Raw genomic sequence first — 25,786 nt, 5'->3', positions numbered from 1 at the left:
AACAGAAGCGAACTGTCACTGTACACTGGCTACTTTTGTCAAATGTCAATGTCAAAGTCAAAAGATGTATAGCATATTTATTGTGGAAGGTTATACATATGGTTTTGTGATTGAATGTCTAATCAAATTGTAAAATAGCACCGATTTCCCTCGTGTTTAAACTACAATAAACGTGACACAAAACAAAAAACCTCTTATAAGATACGCAATACAACATTTTATTCAATAAGTAACGAATCATTGGTTGACTCAACTTCGCGTATGTTTTTAAGAGAGATTGTTAAGCCGCTTATGTTGCATTAGTACATAACTAGTTTTTTTTAAATTAAAATGAACTCCAACAATCTTAGAATTCGTAGTAGTGACATTAAAACAAGAAACAACACTTGTTTCGATCCAGTGCTTATATCAGATTCTTATAAAATAATATTAAGTAAGTTCTTATTAAACAACTTATAAATGGTAAAGCATTTCTTGTCCGTTCTTCTCAGTAGAATTTACATTTAGAACCTGTGGTAGTTTTACATTCAAAATACTACCACCTACTTGAATAAAGTATATTTCGATTATTAGATTCTGATCCTTCACAGAATGAGCAAACTTAAATCTGGGAAATGCCTTATTTGAAGATTGAGTATATATTGCTATATTTTGTTTCTGCCATCTATCATGCAGCAATAAAAATATGCAATCGTAAACATCTGTCTAAAAATGCTGACTAAGTTAAAGATTACATTTATAATTAATGCTTTCTTTATATTTTAGATAAAAATGAAATATTTAAGGATTTTTCGGAGTCGAAGTCTGAAAAGCAGATTTCAGTATTGAAACAAATTTTGTACGGAATTAAAGACAACTGCAATCATGACACAGTGAATTTTCTAGTTATTGTTTATTTAGAATCTGATATTAAACATCCAGCAAAATGCATGGTATCAAGGTAAAACAAAAATAATAATTAATTAAGTTTATTAAAAAAAAAACTGACAAATAAAATATATGCATATCATATAATTAACTTTTTCCCAGTGTATCCTCTTTTTTTATGTTTTGAAAATTCATCCTTAAATTATGTCGGATGAATTTTATTTCTACAAGTTAATATATGTTGGTACAGATATATGCTAAATATTTTTGTTCTACTGTTATGTGCTTATGTAAATAAAGGAATCCATATTCTTATCTCTTTACAAGCCTTAACACTTTCTAGGACAGTAAACGCCTATAAAATAAATTATATATGTATATGTATATACATTTACAAACATTCAATAAAACATATATTTAATTTTTCGTTTCAGATATATCACCAAAAATGATTTTATTCAGAAGGAATTTACAGAGCTTCTTACAAAAGAGGTGGATAGTCTCATAAATAAACCATGCACAGATTATAATAGCTATGTCCATGTGATTACTAAAGTAACAAGCTGCATTGAAAACTTTCCCGCTGGAGCTGCCACTGTTCAAAATTTAGAAATTAAGCTTGCCGAGTACTTTAAAAATTGTTTGTACTGGTGTATTTCGACATTAAGGTATATCAATAGATCAATATCAAGCAATCTATGACCTAAAATACTAAAAAACTGTTCCTTTCCAAACAAGTCTGCTACCTATATACTAGTCTGAAACTATATCCATTATGTTCAGATGGAATAACTGTATATAATATAGTTTACTTTGCATTATAAATAAATTGATAAACCAAATCTCAAAAAAAACTTATCGGTAACCTCAATGATAAACTAATAATAACTCAAGTGCATATCCCTATTTGAATAAAATTAATTTGAATTGATTACGAATGCATGATTAACATTTAGAATGTCTATCCCATCATAATAATATAGGGATGTAATGAAATGAAAAAATGGGTGCTGTACATAGCCCTGTTCTGCTTGATAAGGACCAAGCTTATTTCTTCTGTAATAAGCTGGTTGTTTCACTTGCTAGTTCTGGATTATCCACCACATTATTACTTGTACTGCTGATTGTATAATTTCATAATTCCTTATAGCTCATACCTGGTCAAAATTAGTTTTAATTTTTTTCCAGCGACGACAAACCTTTAGCACCTACAGAGAAAAATGAAATATTTACTTTAGTACATTCAACTCTAAGACTTTTATTGCACATAACACAAAAAATAAGAGATAATAATACATCTAACTTAATCGCATTGTTTGGAGACATAAGAATCAGTTTGAAGTATTTAATATGTGACATAGATGCACCGATGGACACAAAATCAATTTGTGGATTACTCTATGTATCAATGCATGTTCTGGAAAACAATTCGGATTCTTGGATTGATGTAAGTTATCAGGTTATATCAAAATAGAGCGAACACTCAATACATGTGACAGAAATAAATTTTGTTTCTTAAAATTGTACACCCCCATTGTTAATGTATGTATGTGACATATCTATTATTTATTATATTAAGTTAGAATCGCATCTGTCTATCCTTAAACTATAAACTGAAATGTAAAAAAAAAAAACAAAATGATGTATTATAAGACTCAATAAAATATATTTTTATTTTCTGTTACAGATATTGGAATCGGGACATAATGACGAAATTTTCAAAGATATTTTTTCGGACGAATCAGCAAAACTTTGTATATACTCTGCATTAGTCACAGTGATACCTACAAATAAGTTAAAAGTAGTACTTCCTACTGGAGAGCCGGCTATTATCAAAATCACTAAAAAGATATTGGAAATAGGCGACAGGTTAGTTATACAATTATTTCTGTAAACCCTCGAGTATTTTGGCAATTAAAATATATGAATTTGTTAGTGATCCTCTCAAACTGAATTAGTCTTAGTTTTTGAGCCGTTTTTTGTTTTAATTTAGCGTGTAACTGTGGGGCCGACATACAGACATACATGCCTATAAAGGCCCCTTAAAAGATTTAAGAAATATATATATGTATATTTCTGTATTTGTAAAATAAGGTTTACTAATAGATAAAAGTTGTAGAAGTATAGTAGTAGTAGAAGTGATTTAAGTTCGTTGAACGTCCACCTGCTGAGCAAAATCTTTCTTTTCATGTAAAAATTTTGGAGCTTGATTCATTGTGCTGTTTTTGCTTGCTTGATACGAATGTAGTTAAATTTAATTTTTCATGCTTCTTTTCAATGTTTCCCTTATCCGCAAACAAAGTACTGCATGAGCTATAAATATGAATTAACCACGCTTAAAATCCGCGGTAAATCCGCTCGATCACCACGAATCGTTTTTTAATATTACTTGTTCTCGGCTCAATAGATGTCGATCTGGCTTTGACCAATTTTATCGGACATCTCTTACTCACTAACAATTATCCCACCACCACCACGAATACCTTTTTAATATCTTTATATATTTAAGGTCGTATAATATAATGTTACACAGGAAAGGCTCGTAAATATTGAATTTAAATCTCTAATTTTTACCGCAAGTTTATTTTTATTGAGTAGGTTTCCAGATTACTTAACCGATTCAAAGGTATGGGGTGTGGCCGAAGGATCCGTCACAGGGACAATCTTCTATATAAAGCATGTGTATAGCAAAATATGCGAAGTAAAAAAAAACCGTTCTAGAAGACATACATACTCACTCGATAGCGTCGACGTTAACTGGATCGTATGGAATTCCGATCGCTATCACTAGACGGACGGACTCGAAAGTTTTTCCCGCGCAGTGGGCTAAGTGGCTTCGCGCGTGTGTCGCCAGGTGCGCGGGGGACGCGGCCCTGAGCCTGGGCGTGTGCCGCGCGCTGGCGGCGGGGGCGGCGCGGGCGGCGGGCGGCGCGGCGCACGTGGCGCTGCTGCTGCCGTGGCTGTGCGGCGCGCTGGAGGCCGGCGCCGACGCCGTGCAGCACGCCGCCGCGCTGGCGCTGCGGCAGCTGGTGCGCCGCGCAGACCTGCTGCGCCGCCGCGGTACGCGCGAGAGGACTTTCGAGATGCCCGATAAATTACAGTTCATTTTAAGTTCGTTACGGGGGAGGCTCCTGGCTAGGAATGGGAAATATTTACATTTCTATAAATAATTATAAATAATATATAATAATAAATCGAGCGTGCTACATTCTGGACGGTGTCGATGCTTAACATCAGACATAATGATGGTCACACGCTGGCCTATTAAATATAAAAATGTAAATTCAAACGAAGAGGAGCCGACGAAAAATGAGTCTATAAAGTGTATGCGACGCCCGGGCAGGTGACGAGGAGGCCATGGACGGGCTGGTGGCGGCGCTGTGGGCGCTGCCCGCCGCGCGCAAGAGCTTCCACGTGTGCGCGGGCGCGCTGGGCGCCGAGCTGGGCGCGGCGCGCGCGCTGGCCCGCCTGCCGCGCCTGCCCGCGCGCCTGCTGGCCGCGCTGCGCCTGCAGCCCGTGCAGGCCAGCGTCAGTGCACATTTCGATAACATGCGGACTAGCTAATGATTCTCTAGTCGAATCTTCTGTAGAATCTACGTTCCGACCCGCCGGGAGACTTACGTTCGACTATCGCACTGACAGGCGACGACGGCCCTGGAGACGCTGCTCCAGCAGCACATACAGTCGGCCAGCACCGACGTCATATTCGAGCAGTGGATAGAGCTGATCCTGAGTCACGTCAGCGACGACGCCGTGGACTCCTCCGTCCTGAACATTCTGGAGAACCTCCTCGTACTCGCCTTGAAACTTAACAGCGATCTCGTGGACCGGATGTACGTATCGTAAAAGTAAAGACCTAAGTTAAGTAAAATTCTGTTAATGCCCCACCGCCGGCTCCTATTCTCTTAAGGAAAAGGTTTGCAGCTTACTTCACCGCGTTGTGCCACTGTGGGTCGGTGTATACATATGACAAAATATCGGCCGCATTTGCATCCGAAACATGCAGATTTCCCTGAAATCATCCCCTACGACACAAATTGGTTGCCTCCTACATAGCGACCTCTCTAACGGAAGCCCTCCCTCAGTTTGCCGTGCATACAGTCGTCGCGTGCGCAGACCAGGAACCTGCTGGTGTGCATGTCAGCTTTGAGACGCGCGGGGGGACTGCAGCGTGTGGAGAGCAAAGGGGGAAAGGAAGAGGGGTGCTGGAAGGGAGTGCTGTCCTACGAGCTGCTGGAACTTTCGGCCGTGGACTGCAGCGAGCAGGTGAGAGTACTTTGCATTTGACGGTCGGTATAGTTAACCTGCTTGATCTTGTGTTTGGATGGAGGACGGCAGTAGGACATTTATAGGCTGTTACTTACGATTTTTTTACGGTATCTCGTATCCATAATTATATTAGAAAGCCGAAAAGTGACCTAGTACTAAAATAATAAGATTTATCAAATTAGCCGACACACACATTCAATAATAATTATAGGATAATTTTTTCGTTTCAGAACCGAATATTATGCATATCTCTCGTAGTAGAGTCTCCGAAGTCAACGGAAATCTTCACGAAGGGCGAGCTTAACCTTGTCCTTTGGTTCCTGAAGTTCAATATCAACGCTCAGCAGCCGCACTTTAGGCAACTAATGCTTTCCATTTTGAAAAGGGTTATTATAAATTGATTATCTACAAGTTTTACCCCATACATTTCAGGTCAGCTTATTTTAGGCAGTACATAAATATGTAACCAAATTTAATATAAAAAATCACGTCGGTCGAAAAACAACTGGAATTTAAAAAACTTCACTAATAGTAGAAGATCACCTCATAACTCTTCAGAAGGCGGGTAACCAATCGCAATTTACTTATAAGCAATTTAGTATGAAGCAAGCTTCAACCCCAAGGACGGAGATTGGTTACTTTTTTTATATCTCCTCCTCGAAGTGGGCGAAGCCGCGGCCACAAACTAGTAGACCATATATTTTAGTTTGAAGTGTTGTTACTTTTGTGCTTTTTTTTTTCTTAAATTCAATAAATAAATCGCACCAATTTATTTTTCAGTTCATAAAGCGACTAGAGACCAGCTACAGTGCACTGATACGCGAAAATGACCCTACCGGTGACAAACATAAGAGTCAATATTACTTGACGTTTATCGATGAGTTGGAACAGCTCTGCTACGACAGCCTGCTGCCGGGCGCCAACTACAGCCGGCGCTACGTGGCGCTGCAGCTGCTCGTGTGGACTAACGGGCTCTCCTTGCAAGGATATGTCAGGTTAGCTTGGCCCGCAAAAACGGTTTTGTAGTATAAGATCGTTATTAGTATTCCCCCACCCCACGGGTTCGACTACTTTTCTGAAGGTTTCGCTTGCGTTAAAAAGTTGGTTAGTTCGGTATATGCATTGTATTCGATAAATACCTTAGCGATAACCAAGTTATAAACGCGGTTAGCGAAGACCGACATGACCGAAAAATCGCGGGGCCAAATCAAAGCACTCAATGTTGATGTGCTCAATTTTTATTCATAATTATTGATATCTTGCTCAGCGGTGAAGAAAAATATGCATCTGCATTCCTGGCACCTGAAACCTACCATCGTGAACTTAGCCACACGGCGTAAAAAGCATATGAATCCAGCTGTTCAACACTGTTACGCGTTTTGTTAAATTAAACCACACTTTACTTGATAAGAAGACACGCTATATTGAAAATGTACAATGTCAGTGTACAGCTTCTGACATATGTAATGTATTTAGTATAAGAACTTTTTACACACATTACTATTAGACACCAGCAGTGATCCTTTACGAATAATACTCTCGAAATATTTCTAGGAATTGGCAACACCATCAAATAGAAACACTTCTGTATCACCTCGGGGACAGCTACGAGAACAACAAGGCCCTGGCGCTGGAGCTGCTGTGTCACTGTCCAGTCGACATGTTAAAGGTAAGCCAGGTTGATGATGATGGCCTCTGGCCACAGGGCCAATCTCAAGGGAGACTTGCCAACTGCGCAGGACATATCTCGCACTAGGCGCGGGAGAGTATACACTTCTAACTTCTAGTCTCTTAGCTGTTCTAAGATTTTATGGCAGAAGAACCCATTAACCCTTAGAAGGTAGGTGTTTACTCAAAACGCCAAACCATCCAGACCTCTTTTCAAATTCTAACTACTAAACATTGAATTTGGAAGATGGGTTTAAATAGGTTTCCTCTTCAAAAATATGTGACACTTGCCCAGATATGAAGCTATGCTAACGTTCTTTATATAATAACTTAACTGGTGGTTGGGCTTTGTGCAAGCCCGTCTGGGTAGGTACCACCCACTCATCAGATATTCTACCGCAAAACAGCAATACTTGATATTGTTGTGTTCCGGTTTGAAGGGTGAGTGAGCCAGTGTAATTACAGGCACAAGGGACATAAAATCTTAGTTCCCAAGGTTGGTGGCGCATTGGCTATAAGCGATGGTTGACATTTCTTACAATGCCAATGTCTAAGGGCGTTTGGTGACCACTTACCATCAGGTGGCCCATATGCTCGTCCACGTTCCTATTCTATAAAAAAAAAAAAAAAATCTTATATTTCAGTCTAAAAAATACAGCACAAGTCTGGACCTGCAAAACATCATAACGGAAGCTTCCTCCGTCAAGCCCACGGACTGCGTGACCGCCGTCTACAAGCTCAAGTTGCTCAGGAGCGCGCTGCCGGAGTACATCCTCCCGGGGCCGGACAGGTGAGCCGGAACTGATATTTCTCATGTAACTTGTAATAAGTTTAAAGATTTCCATAATAATTATATTCTGTATGCAATTTGACTCTAGTAGTTTCCTTCGTGATACCAAAGACAGTATACGATGACGGTAATGTAATGATAGCATGAGGAGTGTGAGATTTTAAATCCAAAGCTTACAGTAACAGCCTGTGAATGCCCCACCGCTGGGCTAAGGCCTTCTCTCTCCCTTTTTGAGGAGGTTTGCAGCTTATTCCACCACGCTGCTCCAATGCGGATTGGTTGGCAAATTTCACCGAAATTCGACACATGTAGGTTTCCTCACGATGTTTTATTTCACCGTCAAGCACGAGATGAATTATAAACACAAATTAAGCACACGAAAATTCAGTGGTGCTTGCCCGGGTTTGAATCCACGATCATCGGTTAAGATTCACGCGTTCGAACCACTAGGCCATCTCGGCAATAATGAATTTTATTAATATTAAATGTATATTATTATTAGAACAATATTTTAATTCAAACTTTACAAATGACAATGACATGCTAATTTTTATAGCAAAATAGTTCTTAAATATATTATTCCTTTCCTGATCTGTCTGTCTGTCAACAAATATATAACACCAACACTAGGCAATTCTATTAAGTAGTTATATTCTATTACGTAGTCAAGCCGATTATTCGACCATCTTAGTCGGGTGGCAGATGCTGCGCAAGAGCAGTTTCCTAACGCGGAATTGGTGTTTTTGGGGGATTTTAATGCTCACCATGAATCATGGTTGAAATCCCTCAAAACTGACCATGCTGGAAGAACTGCTCATGCTTTTGCTCTCACACACGACTTGACCCAATTGGTTGATCAGCCCACCAGGATCCCAGACATTGATGGGCAAGCGCCTTCTCTACTGGATCTTCTGCTGACTTCTCACCCGGTGGAATATCAGGTTGTGGTTCAAGCTCCACTTGATTCTTCGGATCACGGCCTTATATCTACCAAAGTGCCACAGGTCAAGCTGCCGCCATCAGCGGTATGCAAACGTCGCGTTTGGCACTATAAGTCGGCGGATTGGGACGGTATGCGCGATTACTATGCGTCAGTCCCTTGGAAGGAACGTTGCTTCAGTGGGAATGACCCGACAGCTAGTGCCGCTGCTGTTGCTGATGAGATCATGTTAGGAATGGAATACTACATTCCTAGCTCAGATCTCATCAATAGGGGCACGCGTAACCGTTGGTTCACTCGTGAATGTGCCGACGCTGTATCATCTAAGCAGGCGGCATATCGCGCGTGGATCAACGGCTGCATTAGCGGGGCATCTAACATTGACTCACTGAAAGCAAACTACAATAAAAATTCCAAGTCCTGTAGGAAGGCATACACGAGAGCGGATGCACAGCGCATTGTACAGATTGGTCATGACGTTGTTTTTTGTTTGTTGCATCCTAGGGGCTCCCGTAGCTTCTGGCGTCTGACCAAGTCTGTGCAAAACAATTTCTGCCAACCTTCGCTGCCACCGCTCAGAAATCCGGACGGATCGCTAGCTCACAGTCCGCAGGAGAAAGCCGACCTCCTGGCTAAACTCTTTGCCGACAACTCTGTGATCGATGATTGTAGTGCGCAGCCACCAACAATACCTTCATGTGGCCACACGATGCCTGACATCAAAATTAGGCAACGTGATGTGCGTGCGGAGCTGCAATCACTCGATATACGGAAAGCTAGCGGTCCCGATGGAATACCAGCAATTGTGCTGAAGAAGTGCGCGGCGGAGCTGTCTCCTGTGTTAACGCGCCTGTTCCAACTTTCTCTCTCTTCGGGATGTGTGCCGGAGGCTTGGAGAAGAGCTAATGTGCAAGCGGTTCCCAAAAAAGGGGATCGGTCTGACCCGGCAAATTATCGGCCAATAGCTATCACCTCAGTACTTTGTAAGGTGATGGAACGGATTTTAAACAACCAATTGATCCATTACCTAGAAGATCACTGTCTAATTAATGATCGTCAGTACGGGTTTCGACCAAAACGGTCCACAGGTGATCTTCTAGCGTACGTAACGCACCTCTGGGGTGAAGCTATCGACAAGCATGGAGAATCGTTGGCTGTCAGCCTCGATATCTCCAAGGCTTTCGACAGGGTCTGGCACAGAAGTCTTCTCTCCAAGCTACCGGCATTTGGTCTGCCTGCTCAGCTATGTACCTGGATTGCCAGCTTCCTACACAAGCGTAGCCTTCGTGTTTTAGTTGATGGTTGCGCTTCACAATTCTATGTAGTGAATGCTGGGGTCCCCCAGGGATCTGTGCTATCTCCCACACTCTTTCTTTTGCATATCAATGATATGCTCTCTCTTGGGAACATACATTGCTATGCAGATGATAGTACAGTGCATGGTGGATACCACGGACGCGCAGTGGCTGGGCGGGCGGAAACTGAGGAGAGGCGGGAGAATCTTGTCATTGAACTCGATAGGACATTAGAGTTCATCGCCAAATGGGGTTACAACACAGCGAAAAAGTCACCATTTTACCCTCATCCCTCCCTCTGTGGCACACTGCTGATGATACAAAGCAAAATCGCCATGCTGGGGATGGACGTTCGTTGCGACCTTAGTCCAAGGGATTACATCGAGGCTATTATAAAAACAGCTTCACTAAAACTCGGAGTTCTGAACAAGGTGCGGCGTTTTTTCACGCCACAACAACTGTGCCTGTTATACAAAACACAGGTACGGTCTTGCGTTGAATATTGCTCGCACCTTTGGGATGGCTCCGCTAAGTACCTAATGGAGGCCTTGGACCGGTTGCAGCGACGTGCAGTACGCATTATTGGCGACGTAAAGGTCACAAACACCCTTGAACCTTTACAATTGCGTCGCGAGATAGCAGCACTGAGCGCTTTCTATCGTCTGTATCACGGCGAGTGCTCTGAGGAATTATTCTCTCTAATTCCTGCTTCCCCCTTCCTTCTTACGTCCACGCGAGCTGGTTCTCGATGTCACCGCCTAACTGTGACATCAATTCCATCGCGCACAAAGAAATTTGGCAACTCCTTTCTTTGTCGCACTACCAAAAAATGGAATTCCTTACCAGCTCACGTGTTCCCCTCCTCTTACAACCCGGGTTCCTTCAAACGAGGCGTGAAGAGGCATCTTGCGGGCCGGCAAGGCGGGGACGGCTAGTACAGAACATTCTTCCCGACTGTACTGGCCGTCGTCGCGTTTGGACTCTACTACCACTTACCATCAGGTGGAGTAGAGTCATTTGCCACCCCGGGGCATATAAAAAAAAAATATAGTTGTACTATAAACTTTTTTTTTGCAAATTCAACCTTACGCGGGATTGCTTCAAATTGTTTACACAAAGCAGTGTACAAAAAGCAATAAAATTTTACAACCAAAATTAGTCGGTAGGGTGAGTGGAGACGAATACTATTTATACTCTTTATTTTTATACGAGATTGAAATAGTTTTTAAGAGTTTGTTAAATTGTGTTCTAAACACATACTCGAAAGTTCAAATAGTATTAGAAGAACATTTAATTTTTTAAACAGGCATGGTCAAAATATATTTTTTTTAATAAAATATGTAAATAAAACACGTCTTGTACAATAGTGACCCGTTATTTATACGAGGTAAGTTAATTATCCACAAAAATATAAAACAACATAAAATAAAAAAATGTTTTATTAAAAAAATAGGCAAAACGTAAGTACTGCCGAAGTGAAATTTTTTTAAGTTTTAAATGTGACGATTTGTGCCAAAGCAACACTTCTTTCATTAGCATGCCACGTGTCACGAACTCATGTGTTGTCGCCTTATTAATGGATATAATATTTACGAACATAAAAATATAATCGTCAAATTGACGACCATTTCTGCCTTTGGGATTCGATTAAAAACTATATTATAAAATACATAATAATAAAATAAGGTAATAAATATTTGTCAAAAACTTTTAACAGAAAAGTTCAAAATTATTAATTTATTAAACATAATAAACAAATCAACTCTATTGAATAAGAGCAATCCTGTTCTTGTTTACAGTAGTTACATTTGTATTGTGCGACTAAAATAAAAGGAAGCTGTTACGCATCGTTCTTACACTGACAATGCGGCCATTGATATTTGCCGTATTATACTTGGACCGATGAGTGAAGTTTGGAGACAAATTAAATCAAAATCACATATTGCGTTTTATATTAAGTCATAAAAACAACAAAAGCAAATCAATAAATACCTTTACTTACCGAAAATACGATATCCCATCATTTTTTAACGTTCTTGACGTAATATTTTTACAATTTTCAACGAACACTTCGGCATTTTTAACGAGCGTGCAGCGACGCGGGCGACGCGAGACTATGAAATGAGCGCACAATTTTGAATTTTTCCAGTTCGTTAGATACTCTGAACTCAATATGATGTCCTTTTAAGATGCATTTTGTTCAGATTGCACTAATCTGCCTGATGACCAATAACATGAAGATATTTTGTATCAGTATTCGTGCTGATCGCTTTTGATATTTTTGAGCCATCTTCGGACATAATGAGCAAAAAAGGATTCATCTGGTACTCCAAAATTAAAAAAATATATTTAATATCGAATAAATAACGAGACAATTCAACTCCTCACGCCATGCGAGAAGGAGTCACTGACGAACGTCGTTTCCCAGCAACACACCCAGCAAGGTGTCGTCCGCCCTGCTCGGCGCGCTGCTGGACGCGCTGGAGGCGCAGCTGGCGCCGTGCGAGCGCGGGCTGGCGCGGGCCGTGCGCCGCGCGCCGCTGTACGGCGTGCTGCACTGCGCCGCCGCCTGCGCCGCCGGGGGGCCGCCCGGGTGAGTTACGGGGCCGTAGGCGGAGAAACGAATAGACCAAGGGGCCGTGAAACCGCGATTGAGACAGAGGTAGTTTGTCAATGTGTGCGTATAATGTTGCCATAGTACCTGCATTCCCTGTTTTGGGAGATAAATAATTTTCATGATTTCATTAAAACAAAATAAGTTTATTAAATTTTACTTTTTAAAATTTATTATACTTTTTTTAATTATAATATTGTTTTGTTTTCCATCTACGCCCAAAAACTGTTGCATTGTTTGTTTTTGTTTCGATTAATACGACAATGCACCATTGTATAATCTTCGATATGATATAAGGATTGTTTCTCGACCTTTTCACTGGATTGGAATCGTTTTCTAACATAAAAGTAAGCGAAAATTGAACAAAAACACATTGAACGCACCAACTGTCAAGTTTGTTTCGCTACTTAAATACCACCAAAGCTGGTTACGCGATAAGGGACAAAAGATTTGATAATTCTATCTCTGTTTAAACCATTTGTAACGTAATTTTCGTTCTCTTTCTTGTGTGAGTGAGAAGGAAATCGTCATTGCGTCTATTAGTTTCTCTGTCTACGCGTGGAACGGTACAATGCGTAGAGGTCAAAAACGGACATTCGCAGATACATATTTGAATAAAGTCTTTGATTATATGACAAACGCTTAGGAGTGAGTCACTCAATATTATATTTTTTTTATAACATTGTTTTATTTAGATTTGAGCCATCCGGATGTGTTGAAATTAAACCCTGTAGAGTTAATTCAGAGAAGTACCCGTTTACAAAAAATTAAACATTAGAGAATAACTGAAGAGAGTAATATCTTGACGAAGAAAGATAAATAAAATATTTCAAAATGGCTGCGGGCAGTTTTAACAGCAACGAAAATTAAAACTAAATACTTATAAGCAAAACATTAGAAATAAATTAATAATTTACTTGTACATTGTTTGTCTTTAAATATCCATCAGTATATAGGGCATCATACGTATACAGGGTTACAGGGTAATATGTCACGATCCTTTTAAAGGGTTATAGTTCAGGACGATAGCTATCAAATGACCCCCAAAATGCTTATGCAAAAGTGTATCGTTTTCGAGTTATTAATTTTTTAATATTTTTTTTATTTAAAGGATGTTTAAGATTCTAAAATTCAATAAAAAAAAATCACGTATTTTCCCTATTTTTTTTTGTATTTCTTGCTAGGGTACATCCTAGTTAATAATAACCAGTTATAAAACAAAAACAATCTTCAAGCATTTTTAAATTACAGATCCAAAACTGTACAACTTTTCGATTTTTAATTTTGATTCTTTAAGTTACTCGCAATTTTTTTGTAAAAATCACTATGGCTCTTATCGTGCGGATCATTTTAAAAACATCTGCGTTTCCTTAGCTATCCATCGGTACATAAAAAGTACAGTAACAATCATAAACTCAGGAGAAAATTAGATAACAAAGAGACCAGGTAGGAAATTCTAAGAAATGCTATTGTTAAGAAATTAAATCTGGATCAAAGACAAAAGGACCTCAATGTAAAGTAGTTAAAGATTATTTTTAATAGGGGTAATAGGTAAAAAAGGAGAGATAAACCAGAGCTGTTTGTGGAATACTATTATCAATTCCTTTGAATTTACCGTCATTTTTTCTAATTTCCTTTTATCTCATTTCTTTTAGGAATAAAAGTAATAAAACCTTGTCGGGGTACATAATACTCACTGTACTTGCACTGCTCGTATAGTGTGGACGCGCTTTAGTGAATATTGATCTTTTAAATTTTTGAAAAAAACCCTCTTCGTTTACTGGACACTGTTTCTTACAACTTCGTGACTCGGCTAGCTAAAAGGAATTTGTGATTTGTGTTTATGATAACTTGGCGCGTAAAAAGGACTATTATGGCTGCAGAACAAAATTCTTCTCGTCGTCCGTACTCTAATGAGGAATACGCTGACATCTTATTTTGCTATGGATATTGTAACGGTGACGCCGCAGCTGCTCGTCGTGAGTATAATCGTCGATTTCCGGATCGCCGGACACCTGACAATAGTGTCTTTATTGGTGTGTAAGCAAAATATTCACTAAAGCGCGTCCACACTATACGAGCAGTGCAAGTACAGTGAGTATTATGTACCCCGACAAGGTTTTATTACTTTTATTCCTAAAAGAAATGAGATAAAAGGTAATTAGAAAAAATGACGGTAAATTCAAAGGAATTGATAATAGTATTCCACAAACAGCTCTGGTTTATCTCTCCTTTTTTACCTATTACCCCTATTAAAAATAATCTTTAACTACTTTACATTGAGGTCCTTTTGTCTTTGATCCAGATTTAATTTCTTAACAATAGCATTTCTTAGAATTTCCTACCTGGTCTCTTTGTTATCTAATTTCCTCCTGAGTTTATGATTGTTACTGTACTTTTTATGTACCGATGGATAGCTAAGGAAACGCAGATGTTTTTAAAATGATCCGCACGATAAGAGCCATAGTGATTTTTACAAAAAAATTGCGAGTAACTTAAAGAATCAAAATTAAAAATCGAAAAGTTGTACAGTTTTGGATCTGTAATTTAAAAATGCTTGAAGATTGTTTTTGTTTTATAACTGGTTATTATTAACTAGGATGTACCCTAGCAAGAAATACAAAAAAAAATAGGGAAAATACGTTGATTTTTTTTTATTGAATTTTAGAATCTTAAACATCCTTTAAATAAAAAAAATATTAAAAAATTAATAACTCGAAAACGATACACTTTTGCATAAGCATTTTGGGGGTCATTTGATAGCTATCGTCCTGAACTATAACCCTTTAAAAGGATCGTGACATATTACCCTGTAACCCTGTATATAGGATTCAACTAATGATAACCATAATAATATCCTTGCGTATCAGTGGCATCCAAGATTCGTGGACGCATTACGCGCGTCGCGTGCTGCACGCGTGTGTGCGCGTGTGTGCGTGTGTGCGCGACGTGCTCACGTGCGCCGCCCCGGAGGGGCACCTGCCCACCAGTGGGCACATGGGGTGAGTTGTTGCCAACTTTTTACACAGCAACTTTTTTTTGTAAAATTGAAGATAACTTTTTCATATTAACAAGAGTGCTCGCTATAAATCTGTAGGTATAATATATGTTTCACTCCTACTTCAGAAACATCCCTCTAGAAGATGGCGAAGAAGTGACAGCTCAAATGGTACTCCTCTGTGCTTGGAGATCAATCAAGGAGGTGTGTTATTAAACTTAAAACTATATGAAGAGAGCTTGTTTTAAATATATATATTATATAGGTTAGGTTAGGTAACCTTGGTAAAAAATTTATTTTGAATCTCGATGAATAGGAATTTCCGCAGAAAAAATAATTAATTATTATATATTAGTATAATTAAAAATAATTTATTCCCCAGGTATCTCTTATCCTCAGTACATTAGTAACCCAAGTGTTGACCCACGATGAGTTCAAACCAGTTAGCTTCTGTTCCTCGCTAGTGCGTCAAGTTGGGGAGATGTTTACGACCCTGCTCACAGAGACCAAGCACAGAGGGGCCTTCGAACAGGTGTATGTCGGCTTTACCAGGATGTTGACGAGGTACATTCAAGATCATATAGGTCATCGTGAAATTTAACATACTCGTCGCCTGTGGACAGAAAAGGGCGTAGGGTACCTAATACAAAAACTGCACATTTTTGGTAGTGGTAGGACTCTGTGCAAGTTTCTACTGGTGGTAGGGCTTTGTGCAAGCTCGTCTGGGTAGGTACCACCCACTCATCAGATATTCTACCGCAAAACAGCAATACTTGATATTGTTGTGTTCCGGTTTGAAGGGTGAGTGAGCCAGTGTAATTACAGGCACAAGGGACATAAAATCTTAGTTCCCAAGGTTGGTGGCGCATTGGATATGTAAGCGATGGTTGACATTTCTTACAATGCCAATGTCTAAGAGCGTTGGTGACCACTTACCATCAGGTGGCCCATATGCTCGTCCGCCTTCCTTTTCTATAAAAAAAAAAAAAATATATCTGGGTAAGTACCACCACATATTCTACCGCATAACAGCAGTATTCGGTACTGTTGTGTTCCGATTTGAAGGGTGAGTGAGCCAGTGTAATTACAGGCACAAGGCACCTAACAATCCGATGACCATTTTTAATTTATTATGGATTCATGAAAAAATAGTGTTTTGAATGTTAGTTTCAAAGTATATTTTAAATTATGTACTCTTATGTCGTGAACAAGCCGAGATGGCCCTGTGGTAAGAACGCGTGAATCTTAACCGATGATCGTGGGTTCAAACCCGGGCAAGCACCACTGAATTTTCATGTGCTTAATTTGTGATTATAATTCATCTCGTGCTTTACGGTAAAGGAAAACATCGTGAGGAAACCTGCATGTGTCTAATTTCACTGCAGTTCTGCCACATGTGAATTCTACCAACCCGCATTGGAGCAGCGTGGTGGAATAAGCTCTAAACCTTCTCCTCAAAAAGAGGAGAGGAGGCCTTTAGCCCAGCAGTGGGACATTCACAGGCTGTTACGGTATTACGGTACGGTATGTCGTGAACGAAGATAAATCAATCTAGAACCGTTTTAAGTACATAACATAGGAGAGTACACATACAGACATAATAAATAGTATGTACCATGTATGGTATATTTTAGACTTATTTATTTCATTCGCTCGGAATAGGTTCCGGTCAAAATCGTATGCAATGCAATATTACAGCCTATGGCGAAGTCGGAATCCCGAATTCAACTCCCTGCCCAAACTTTGGCTGGAGGAGCTGCTGTCGGCCATCGAGAGCGGAGACCCCGAGCAGAAGCTGTGCGCGACCCGCCGCAGTGCGGGGCTGCCCTTCATGATACAGGTAGCGCGGCGCGGGCGGCCGACCCCGGCGACGGATTAGTCTTTTACCGGGCATGGACATTCCTGACACGAATCCGCGCTCGCCGACGCATTCCAGGCGCTGGTGATGACGGAGCTCCAGGTGCAGGGCAACCCCGCCGGCTTCGACGCGTGCGCCGCCCGCCTGCTGCGGCTGGCGGGCGGCGGCGCGGCGGGCGCGCGGCGCCACGCGCTGCACGTGCTGCGCGCGCTGCTGCGCGACCGCGCACTGGGCGCGCGCGCGCCGCCCGCCGCGCCCGCCGCGCTGCTGCTGGCGCTGCGGGGCTTCGAGCGCCGCTCGTGGCTCGTGAGTTCCTCTGCGCTCGGTGGGCGTTCGACCGCCGACTCGCCCGGTCTCCGCCCGGACGAGGCTGTGCCGCCGCCGCGGGCCGATGTCTCGATTTATTCGTCTCGTTCGTAAAAGGTTCCGTTTCGAAATTTCCAGGAGCGCAACTCCGCCACGCTGCTGTTCAGCGCGCTGATGGTGCGCATATTTGGCGTCCAGCGCAGCAGGGACTCGGAGAATCTGTGCGTGCGGAACCGGATGACCGGGCGGATATTCTTCCTAAAGTATCCGAAACTTTATGATTTCATGCTCGTAAGTGGCGTCGTTTAGCAGAGTTTGTCCATTTCTCGTGCCCCCACGAGTCGCCGAGGCCCCCACGCCATCCGGGCAATTCGTTTTTGGGGAATTCGCAATCGATATCTTCTCATGAAGTTGCTACTAAAAAATAACTCGTTTCGTACAGGAAAAGCTAAAAGAAGTTCATGATGATAACGAAGAAAAATTGCTGCGTCCATCTCTATATCCAATTCTCCTTTTGCTGGCCAGATTGTACCCCTCCTCTCTTGAGGGGACCGTCTCCAACCTGAAGGTAGTCCATCAATATTTTAATTATTTTTATGTGTAATTAGAAATCGGATGAACGATTGGGATACCTAGTACAAAAAAGTGGTGACACAATAAAATGACATATTTTATTGGCAGTTGACGGCGTTCGTCCCACTGGTGCGCGCATGTGCGCGTAGTGCGGTGCTCACCACGCGCAGACTGGCCGCCAGGGCCGTGCCCGCACTCGTGGAGCCCGAGCGGTGAGCGATTTGCATTAACGTTGTTTCTCGTGTTACAAATTTTAGTTGAATTTCATTTCAAGATTTTATATCAAACAAAATATTTCTAGATATATACCACATATCGAAGAAATGTTCGAGTTGCTAAGCGATAGGAACATCAAAAGGAACTACTGTCACGGAATATTGCTACAGGTGAGCGCAAAACTAGCAAATACAGCATATTCAACTAGAAACACTAAAAGAAGCCAGCGATACGTACTCATTGTGTTCGACTTAGTTTAACTTTGGCGGTCGGTGATCCGAAATGTTCAGCGTAATATGGACTAGTAATAAAATAAATATTGGTTAAAAACGAAAAAAAAAAAACATATTTTGGCGTGTACCGTCTTCCACACTCACCTTATTTATACTTAACTTATCTATACTTAGGTTTTGATTATCTTGCAGCTAATTAAACTTTTGGAAACGAAACCAGACAAGCTCACAATAGACAAGTCCCAGACCCGCCTGCTGCAGCTCGTGGAGCGGTCGAGTTGGATCCTCCGCCAGAGTGCAGGAGGCCTGACCTGCTACCCTATAACCGACGAGTATATTAAGATGATTAATATTCTTATATGGAGGTGAGAACTTGGTTTGAACAGCAATGCTTTTTATTGCTTTGTCTAGATTTAAAAGATAAGTCAGCCAGTGTAATTTCAGGTGCATAAAATACTTAATATTTCTTTTAGTGCTTAAGATCGCATTCGGAGGAAAGTGTTGCCGACAACTTTATATAAGATATTTATTATATTAAATGTAAGTTAAGTTAATTCGCCTTGTTCCAGATTCGATGTATTGCTTGAAGACGATTTCATTAATAAAATCCAAATCAATATAAATGAACTAATTTTCAAAAAAACCGGAAGCAAAAACGCGATAAACCCAGGAAGGGAATTGTGTTTAGCGAACGCTGCGTACTTACGACTCATCATTTCATACAGATATGAAAAAAACAATGATATTCGACAGTTCGTGTATAAATGTCTCGCGCACGAGTGTTACGAAGTTGCATTAACTGCTTTAGACTATCTTCTAATACTTCACGGAGTTTTCGAAGTTGAAAATAGTTTGCAGGAACATTTACGTGAAATATGCAACGGTCTGGAAATGTTCGAAAACGACCCGACATACGCAAACAACTTATGCCGAATTTTGAAAACCAGCAAATACTTGGAGTGCACCCAGAAGTGCTTGAAACTATTAACTCTAAAACGCGACACGGCAAAGATTATAATACAAGCAAAAATTGACAGAGATGAGGAAATTTCCGACGACTTTGTTATCGATAAACTTCTCTACTACATCGATACCGAGCATGAGAATTTGATGCATTTCTACCTGGGTAACTTGTGTAACTTCCTGTGCGCGAAGATGGCAGCCGGTGACGTCAACGAGTCGAAACTCGTGGAAGCGATGAGCGTGATCTTCTCGTGCAGCCTGCCTCACAACAACGACGAAACGAGGACGGTGGTCGTGGAGTTCCTGGAGAACAGTCTAAAAATGGTTCCGTCGCTGTTGGATATCGATTTCAAAAGTCTCAGCGAAGAGGAACAATGTAAGTCTATATGTTATTTTGTTTAGGAAAATGATAAGAATGTTTTACATATATTCTGACGTCTGACTTAGTTCCCGCTAGTATATTCAATAAATAATTCATACTTTTTCAGTTATTATCCGTGCAGTGACGGAGAAAGAATACATTTCACTGCCCCTCTCTTTCCCATGGGTGTCGTAAGAGGCGACTAAGGGATATCTGAGCGACCATCTGCTCATCTGGTGGTAGGATGCTAACATCCGCCTGGCTTGTTACCACCGTACGCATGGTGAAAAACTCGTGAAGTGGCTTGCAGCCGCGTTTCGAGGTCAGCCAGCGTACAGCCAGAGCCCGAGCGAGTATTGCCGCGATGGGTGTTGGTCCAATTGGAGACGGCTGTTGAACCAATGCCGGGGGAAACTGTATTGACCTGCCGGACAGGGAGACCCGAAGAAACGGCTGTTCCGCTGGCCGCCCGTGGCATAGTATAGGGGCCCGAGCGTGCCTAACCAGCTCGTGAGGCTGCCCCACCAGGCCACGCATAATCTCGGGGTGGACCGTCGTGCCGGTTGGTGACCGGTAGGTGGGGTCCCGGCGGCCACTTCCGGGGGGGTTCTGGGACCCTTCCGTCCGGCGGGTCAGTGTATTTTTCCTTTTGGCAACCACTTGGGGAAACACGCCTCCACACTTTGCCCATCCCTATCGTGGCAATACATCGCTCGCTTCACGTCTCTTTTCCATTTTATTTTTTCCAAATGGCGCAACAAAACAGAAATAACGGTCGTACAGCGGTGCACACCCCCACCATACCCTCGCTGTTTGAGGTCGAGTTCTCTAACATCCGAGGACTCCACACTAACCTCAACGCTGTCCACCACCATCTCGAGACAGCACGGCCAGCAATGTTGTTTCTCACGGAGACACAAATACTCCGTCCTGCCGATACCAGCTACCTTAATTATCCCGGCTACACGCTTGAAGAATCCTTCAAAGCGAAAGCCGGAGTATGCTTGTTCGTCAGGACGGATGTTTGCTGTCACCGACTGCGCTGCTTGGAGGATCCCTCCTTCTCCATGTTGGTGGTACGTGTGGACCTGGTTCGTCAGAGCCGAGTCTACGTGTGCCTTTACAGATCCCACAATGGTGACTTGGAGACAAGCCGATTATTTGACCATCTTAGTCGGGTGGCAGATGCTGCGCAAGAGCAATTTCCTAACGCGGAATTGGTGTTTTTGGGGGATTTTAATGCTTACCACGAATCCTGGTTGAAATCCCTCAAAACTGACCATGCTGGAAGGACTGCTCATGCTTTTGCTCTCACACATGACTTGACCCAACTGGTTGATCAGCCCACCAGGATCCCAGACATTGATGGGCAAGCACCTTCTCTACTGGAACTTCTGCTGACTTCTCACCCGGTGGAATATCAGGTTGTGGTTCAGGCTCCTCTTGGCTCTTCGGATCACAGCCTTATTTCTACCAGAGTGCCATAGGCCAAGCTGCCGTCACTAGCGGTATGCAAACGTCGCGTTTGGCACTATAAGTCGGCGGATTGGGACGGTATGCGCGATTACTATGCGTCGGTCCCTTGGAAGGAACGTTGCTTCAGTGGGAATGACCCGACAGCTAGTGCCGCTGCTGTTGCTGGCGAGATCATGCTGGGAATGGAATACTACATTCCTAGCTCAGATATCGTCAGTAGGAGTACGCGTAACCGTTGGTTCACTCGTGAATGTGCCGATGCTGTATCATCTAAGCAGGCGGCATATCGCAAGTGGATCAACGGCTGCATTAGCGGGGCATCTAACATTGACTCACTGAAAGCAAACTATAACAAAAATTCCAAGTCCTGTAGAAAGGCATACACGAGAGCGGATGCACAGCGCATTGTACAGATTGGTCATGACCTTGTTTCGCATCCTAGGGGCTCCCGTAGCTTCTGGCGTCTGACCAAGTCTGTGCAAAACAATTTCTGCCAACCTTCGCTGCCACCGCTCAGAAATCCGGACGGATCGCTAGCTCACAGTCCGCAAGAGCAAGCTGATCTCCTGGCTAAACTCTTTGCCGACAATTCCGTCATCGATGATTGTAGTGCACTGCCACCTACAATACCTGCATGTGGCCATACGATGCCTGACATTAAAATCAGGCAACGTGATGTACGTGCGGAGCTGCAATCACTTGATGTACGGAAAGCTAGCGATCCCGATGGAATACCAGCCATAGTGCTGAAGAAGTGCGCAGCGGAGCTGTCTCCTGTGTTAACGCGCCTGTACCAACTTTCTCTCTCTTCGGGAAGTGTGCCGGAGGCTTGGAGAAGAGCTAATGTGCAAGCGGTTCCCAAAAAAGGGGATCGGTCTGACCCGACAAATTATCGGCCAATAGCTATCACCTCAGTACTTTGTAAGGTGATGGAACGGATTTTAAACAACCAACTGATCCATTACCTAGAAGATCACTCTTTAATTAATGATCGTCAATACGGGTTTCGACCAAAACGGTCCACAGGTGATCTTCTAGCGTACGTAACGCACCTCTGGGGTGAAGCTATCGACAAGCATGGAGAATCGTTGGTTGTCAGCCTCGATATCTCCAAGGCTTTCGACAGGGTCTGGCACAGAAGTCTTCTCTCCAAGCTGCCGGCATATGGTCTGCCTGCTCAGCTATGCACCTGGATTGCCAGCTTCCTACACAAGCGTAGCCTTCGTGTTTTAGTTGATGGTTGCGCTTCACAATTCTATGTAGTGAATGCTGGGGTCCCCCAGGGATCTGTGCTATCTCCCACACTCTTTCTTTTGCATATCAATGATATGCTCTCTCTTGGGAACATACATTGCTATGCAGACGATAGTACAGTGCATGGTGGATACCACGGACGCGCAGTGGCTGGGCGAGCGGAAATTGAGGAGAGGCGGAGGAATCTTGTCATTGAACTCGATAGGACGTTAGAGCTCATCGCCAAATGGGGCTCTGATAATCTTGTTGAGTTTAATGCCAAGAAAACACAGGTATGCGCTCTCACGGCGAAAAAGTCAACATGTTCCCCTCTTCCCTCCCTCTGTGGTACTCCGCTGGTGATGCAAAGCAAAATCACCATGCTGGGGATTGACGTTCGCTGCGACCTTAGTCCAAGGGATTACATCGAGGCTGTTATAAAAACAGCTTCACGGAAACTCGGAGTTCTGAACAAGGTGCGGCGCTTTTTCACGCCACAACAACTGTGCCTGCTGTACAAAACACAGGTACGGTCTTGCGTGGAATATTGCTCGCACCTTTGGGATGGCTCCGCTAAGTACCTACTTGAGGCCTTGGACCGGTTGCAGCGACGTGCCGTACGCATTGTTGGCGACGTAAAGGTCACAAACACCCTTGAACCTTTACAATTGCGTCGTGAGATAGCAGCACTGAGCGCTTTCTGTCGACTGTATCACGGCGAGTGCTCTGAGGAATTATTCTCTCTAATTCCCGCTTCCCCCTTCCTTCTTAAGTCCACGCGAGCTGGTTCTCGATGTCACCGCCTAACTGTGACATCAATTCCATCGCGAACAAAGAAATTTGGCAACTCTTTTCTTTGTCGCACTTTCAAAAAATGGAATTCCTTACCAGCTCACGTGTTCCCCTCCTCTTACAACCCGGGTTCCTTCAAACGAGGCGTGAAGAGGCATCTTGCGGGCCGGCAAGGCGAAGGCGGCTAGTGCAGAACGTTTTTCCCGTCTGTACTGGCCGTCGTCGCGTTTGGACTCTACTACCACTTACCATCAGGTGGAGTAGAGTCATTTGCCCTCCCGGCGAATATATAAAAAAAAAAAAAGTTTCCTTTTTATCTCTAGTAGTTGAGCTCAGAATCCAGTTTCGTTTGCACTCGTGTATATCCGATGACTTTGAAAGTCTTGGTGCGATATGTCTTTTTTGTGCCACTGCATCGACTCGTATTTGGACATCTTCGGTCATAATTCTATCCTAAGTCGTGGTAGGCTTGTAGCAGTACGTCGATACGCACATAGCAACAAGAATAAACACGCCACGCATGCCTGATTATATGACGTCATCGTTTGAAACAACGAATAGCTCTTTTATTTGAAACAAGAAGCAGCATGCAATGACGTAGTATGACGTAATGTCAAGCTCTTAAAAGAGCTGTTTTTATATTTATTATCTTCATATAATAATCTTCGCTTCAATTGGTTTCACTTCTTCAACGAAAACAACTCAACTTGCTGACTTCTTGAAACACGTCTTCACTCCACGCGCCGCTCGAACTGACTGAACGCGACGAAAACACGACGGTAAAACGAGTATTTGTAGAATCAGCCGCGTATCGTCGATAGTGGGGAATTAAGCGCGGGAGTAAGACGCAAAACAGGTTTTTACGCGCCAATCAAAATCCCTACTTTTAATGTACACGCGTGCATTTATTATTTCTACATTTTCACAATTTATATTTTTCTTGTATTCTGATTGGTTGAGTTTTACTTCACTTTTTGTATTTATACTCGTATCATTTTTTAATAAAGCATACCACCATATTCGACCGTTTCTACCGTTCTACAATACAAGAAGAAGTTTTATTTTACTGCCACAACGTCCACCTCCTAAAGGCTCCTCGTCGTACATCTACAAAATGTGCCTAGACGTGTTGAGTTTATCTTACACTGACTTTTGTCACGATTGTCAACATCGTCGTGTTCGGGATTGTCAATACAGTGGCATCTGAAAGTCCAACTGCCACAGATAGTCGTTCTAAAACCTTAGTATATACGGGTATACAGCTGATACGCATTCGTGCCGCAGTCGCAGTGCGGTGCGCGTGGTGGGGCTGCGCCGCCGTGGCGCTGCACGACGACGCGGAGGCGCTGCGCGCGCGCGCGGCGGCAGCGCTGGCGGCGCTGGGCGGGCGCGCGCGCTCGCTGGCGCCGCACTGCGCGCGGGCCGAGCTGCGCGCGTGCGGCGACGCGCGGCGGCTGGCGGCGCTGGCGCTGCTGGACTGGAAGGCCGCCGTGTGCGCCGCCGTGTGCGCCGCCGGCGGCCCGAGCGCGCAGGTGAGCCGGCGACGGGACCGCGGGACTCATTCTTCATTAAAAATACCTCCACTCCATACTTTTCCTATGTATATTGTAAATATATACTATGTATATTTACTACGTAGGCTCCGGATAGCTATACTTTATATTGTGAGTGAGCCAGTGTAGTCGCGGACGTAATCATTTTTGTAACTTATTTTTCAGTGTCGCGTGTTCGATCAGAACGAGAGGTACAATATTTATCTGGAGGAAACTATTTGGGCGCGCGATTGTGCGCGGAAAATAAAAGAATTGTGTGACGAGAAAGACCTCTGCGAACATATATACGAGCTCATAAATGAGAAAAAATATAGAGGGACTTTTGAAAGGCTGTGTGGCGACAATTTAATTATGTTCGAAAAATCGATTCGAGGTTTCGAGGAAGAAATCAACCCTAAAGTGAAGATTTTTATCGACACGTTAAAAATACCTAATGAGAACAATCTACAATTTTTGTAAATATTTTATATTTTCTATTTAAGATCTTAAATTATTTTGCATTTTATTGTATACAACATCGACTTTCCAAGGGTATTTCAAAACAAATGAAATAATTTAATAGCGAAAGAATTTTATTTACAAATAAACAATTTTGAAATGAACATTATTTTTAATTTCACTTCCATCATGAACGCAACAATCTTAGAGAAAACATCTCGTTTCGTTTAATAGTCGGAGACAGGGCACTTGTGTCAGTTTCACCCATTGTATGCAGAAAATGGTCAAATACTGTATGAAGAAAACAAGATGAGTTCTTGTATTACACACTAAAAAAAAATAA

At 42.4% G+C, this 25,786-nt stretch overlaps 2 protein-coding genes across 2 annotated transcripts in view; one reads left to right on the top strand and one right to left on the bottom strand.

Moving 5' to 3' along the window:
* LOC126769601 (terminal uridylyltransferase Tailor-like) overlaps nt 1–25,786 on the bottom strand; it is a 598,301-nt gene that overhangs the window by 428,775 nt on the left and 143,740 nt on the right. The window lies entirely within an intron of this gene.
* On the top strand, nt 89–25,602 carry LOC126769649 (thyroid adenoma-associated protein homolog). Its single transcript, XM_050488537.1, has 27 exons — nt 89–433; nt 766–940; nt 1,302–1,535; nt 2,056–2,314; nt 2,555–2,736; nt 3,722–3,927; nt 4,211–4,395; nt 4,510–4,700; nt 4,953–5,133; nt 5,367–5,522; nt 5,917–6,131; nt 6,691–6,805; nt 7,449–7,594; nt 12,258–12,422; nt 15,314–15,445; nt 15,570–15,645; nt 15,824–16,005; nt 17,140–17,281; nt 17,378–17,605; nt 17,744–17,896; nt 18,048–18,173; nt 18,287–18,390; nt 18,480–18,564; nt 18,820–18,992; nt 19,197–19,966; nt 24,737–24,984; nt 25,171–25,602. The coding sequence occupies exons 1-27, from the start codon at nt 331–333 to the stop codon at nt 25,462–25,464; spliced, it is 5,226 nt and encodes a 1,741-aa protein (XP_050344494.1). The 5' UTR covers nt 89–330; the 3' UTR covers nt 25,465–25,602.

This window comes from Nymphalis io, chromosome 7 (assembly GCF_905147045.1).
Source record: "Nymphalis io chromosome 7, ilAglIoxx1.1, whole genome shotgun sequence".
In the NCBI taxonomy this organism is placed as follows: Eukaryota; Metazoa; Arthropoda; class Insecta; order Lepidoptera; family Nymphalidae; genus Nymphalis; species Nymphalis io.
The sequence above is the reverse complement of the archived record's forward strand: the minus strand, read 5'-3'. Positions and strand labels throughout refer to the sequence as shown.

What these genes read in the sequence shown, in the direction of transcription:
- LOC126769649 (XM_050488537.1), top strand. Translation starts at nt 331, where the DNA reads ATGAACTCCAACAATCTTAGAATTCGTAGTAGTGACATTAAAACAAGA. An exon ending in ATTCGGATTCTTGGATTGAT is followed by an intron (nt 2,315 to 2,554) that starts GTAAGTTATCAG and finishes TTTCTGTTACAG; the next exon opens with ATATTGGAATCGGGACATAA. An exon ending in TCCTTGCAAGGATATGTCAG is followed by an intron (nt 6,132 to 6,690) that starts GTTAGCTTGGCC and finishes AAATATTTCTAG; the next exon opens with GAATTGGCAACACCATCAAA.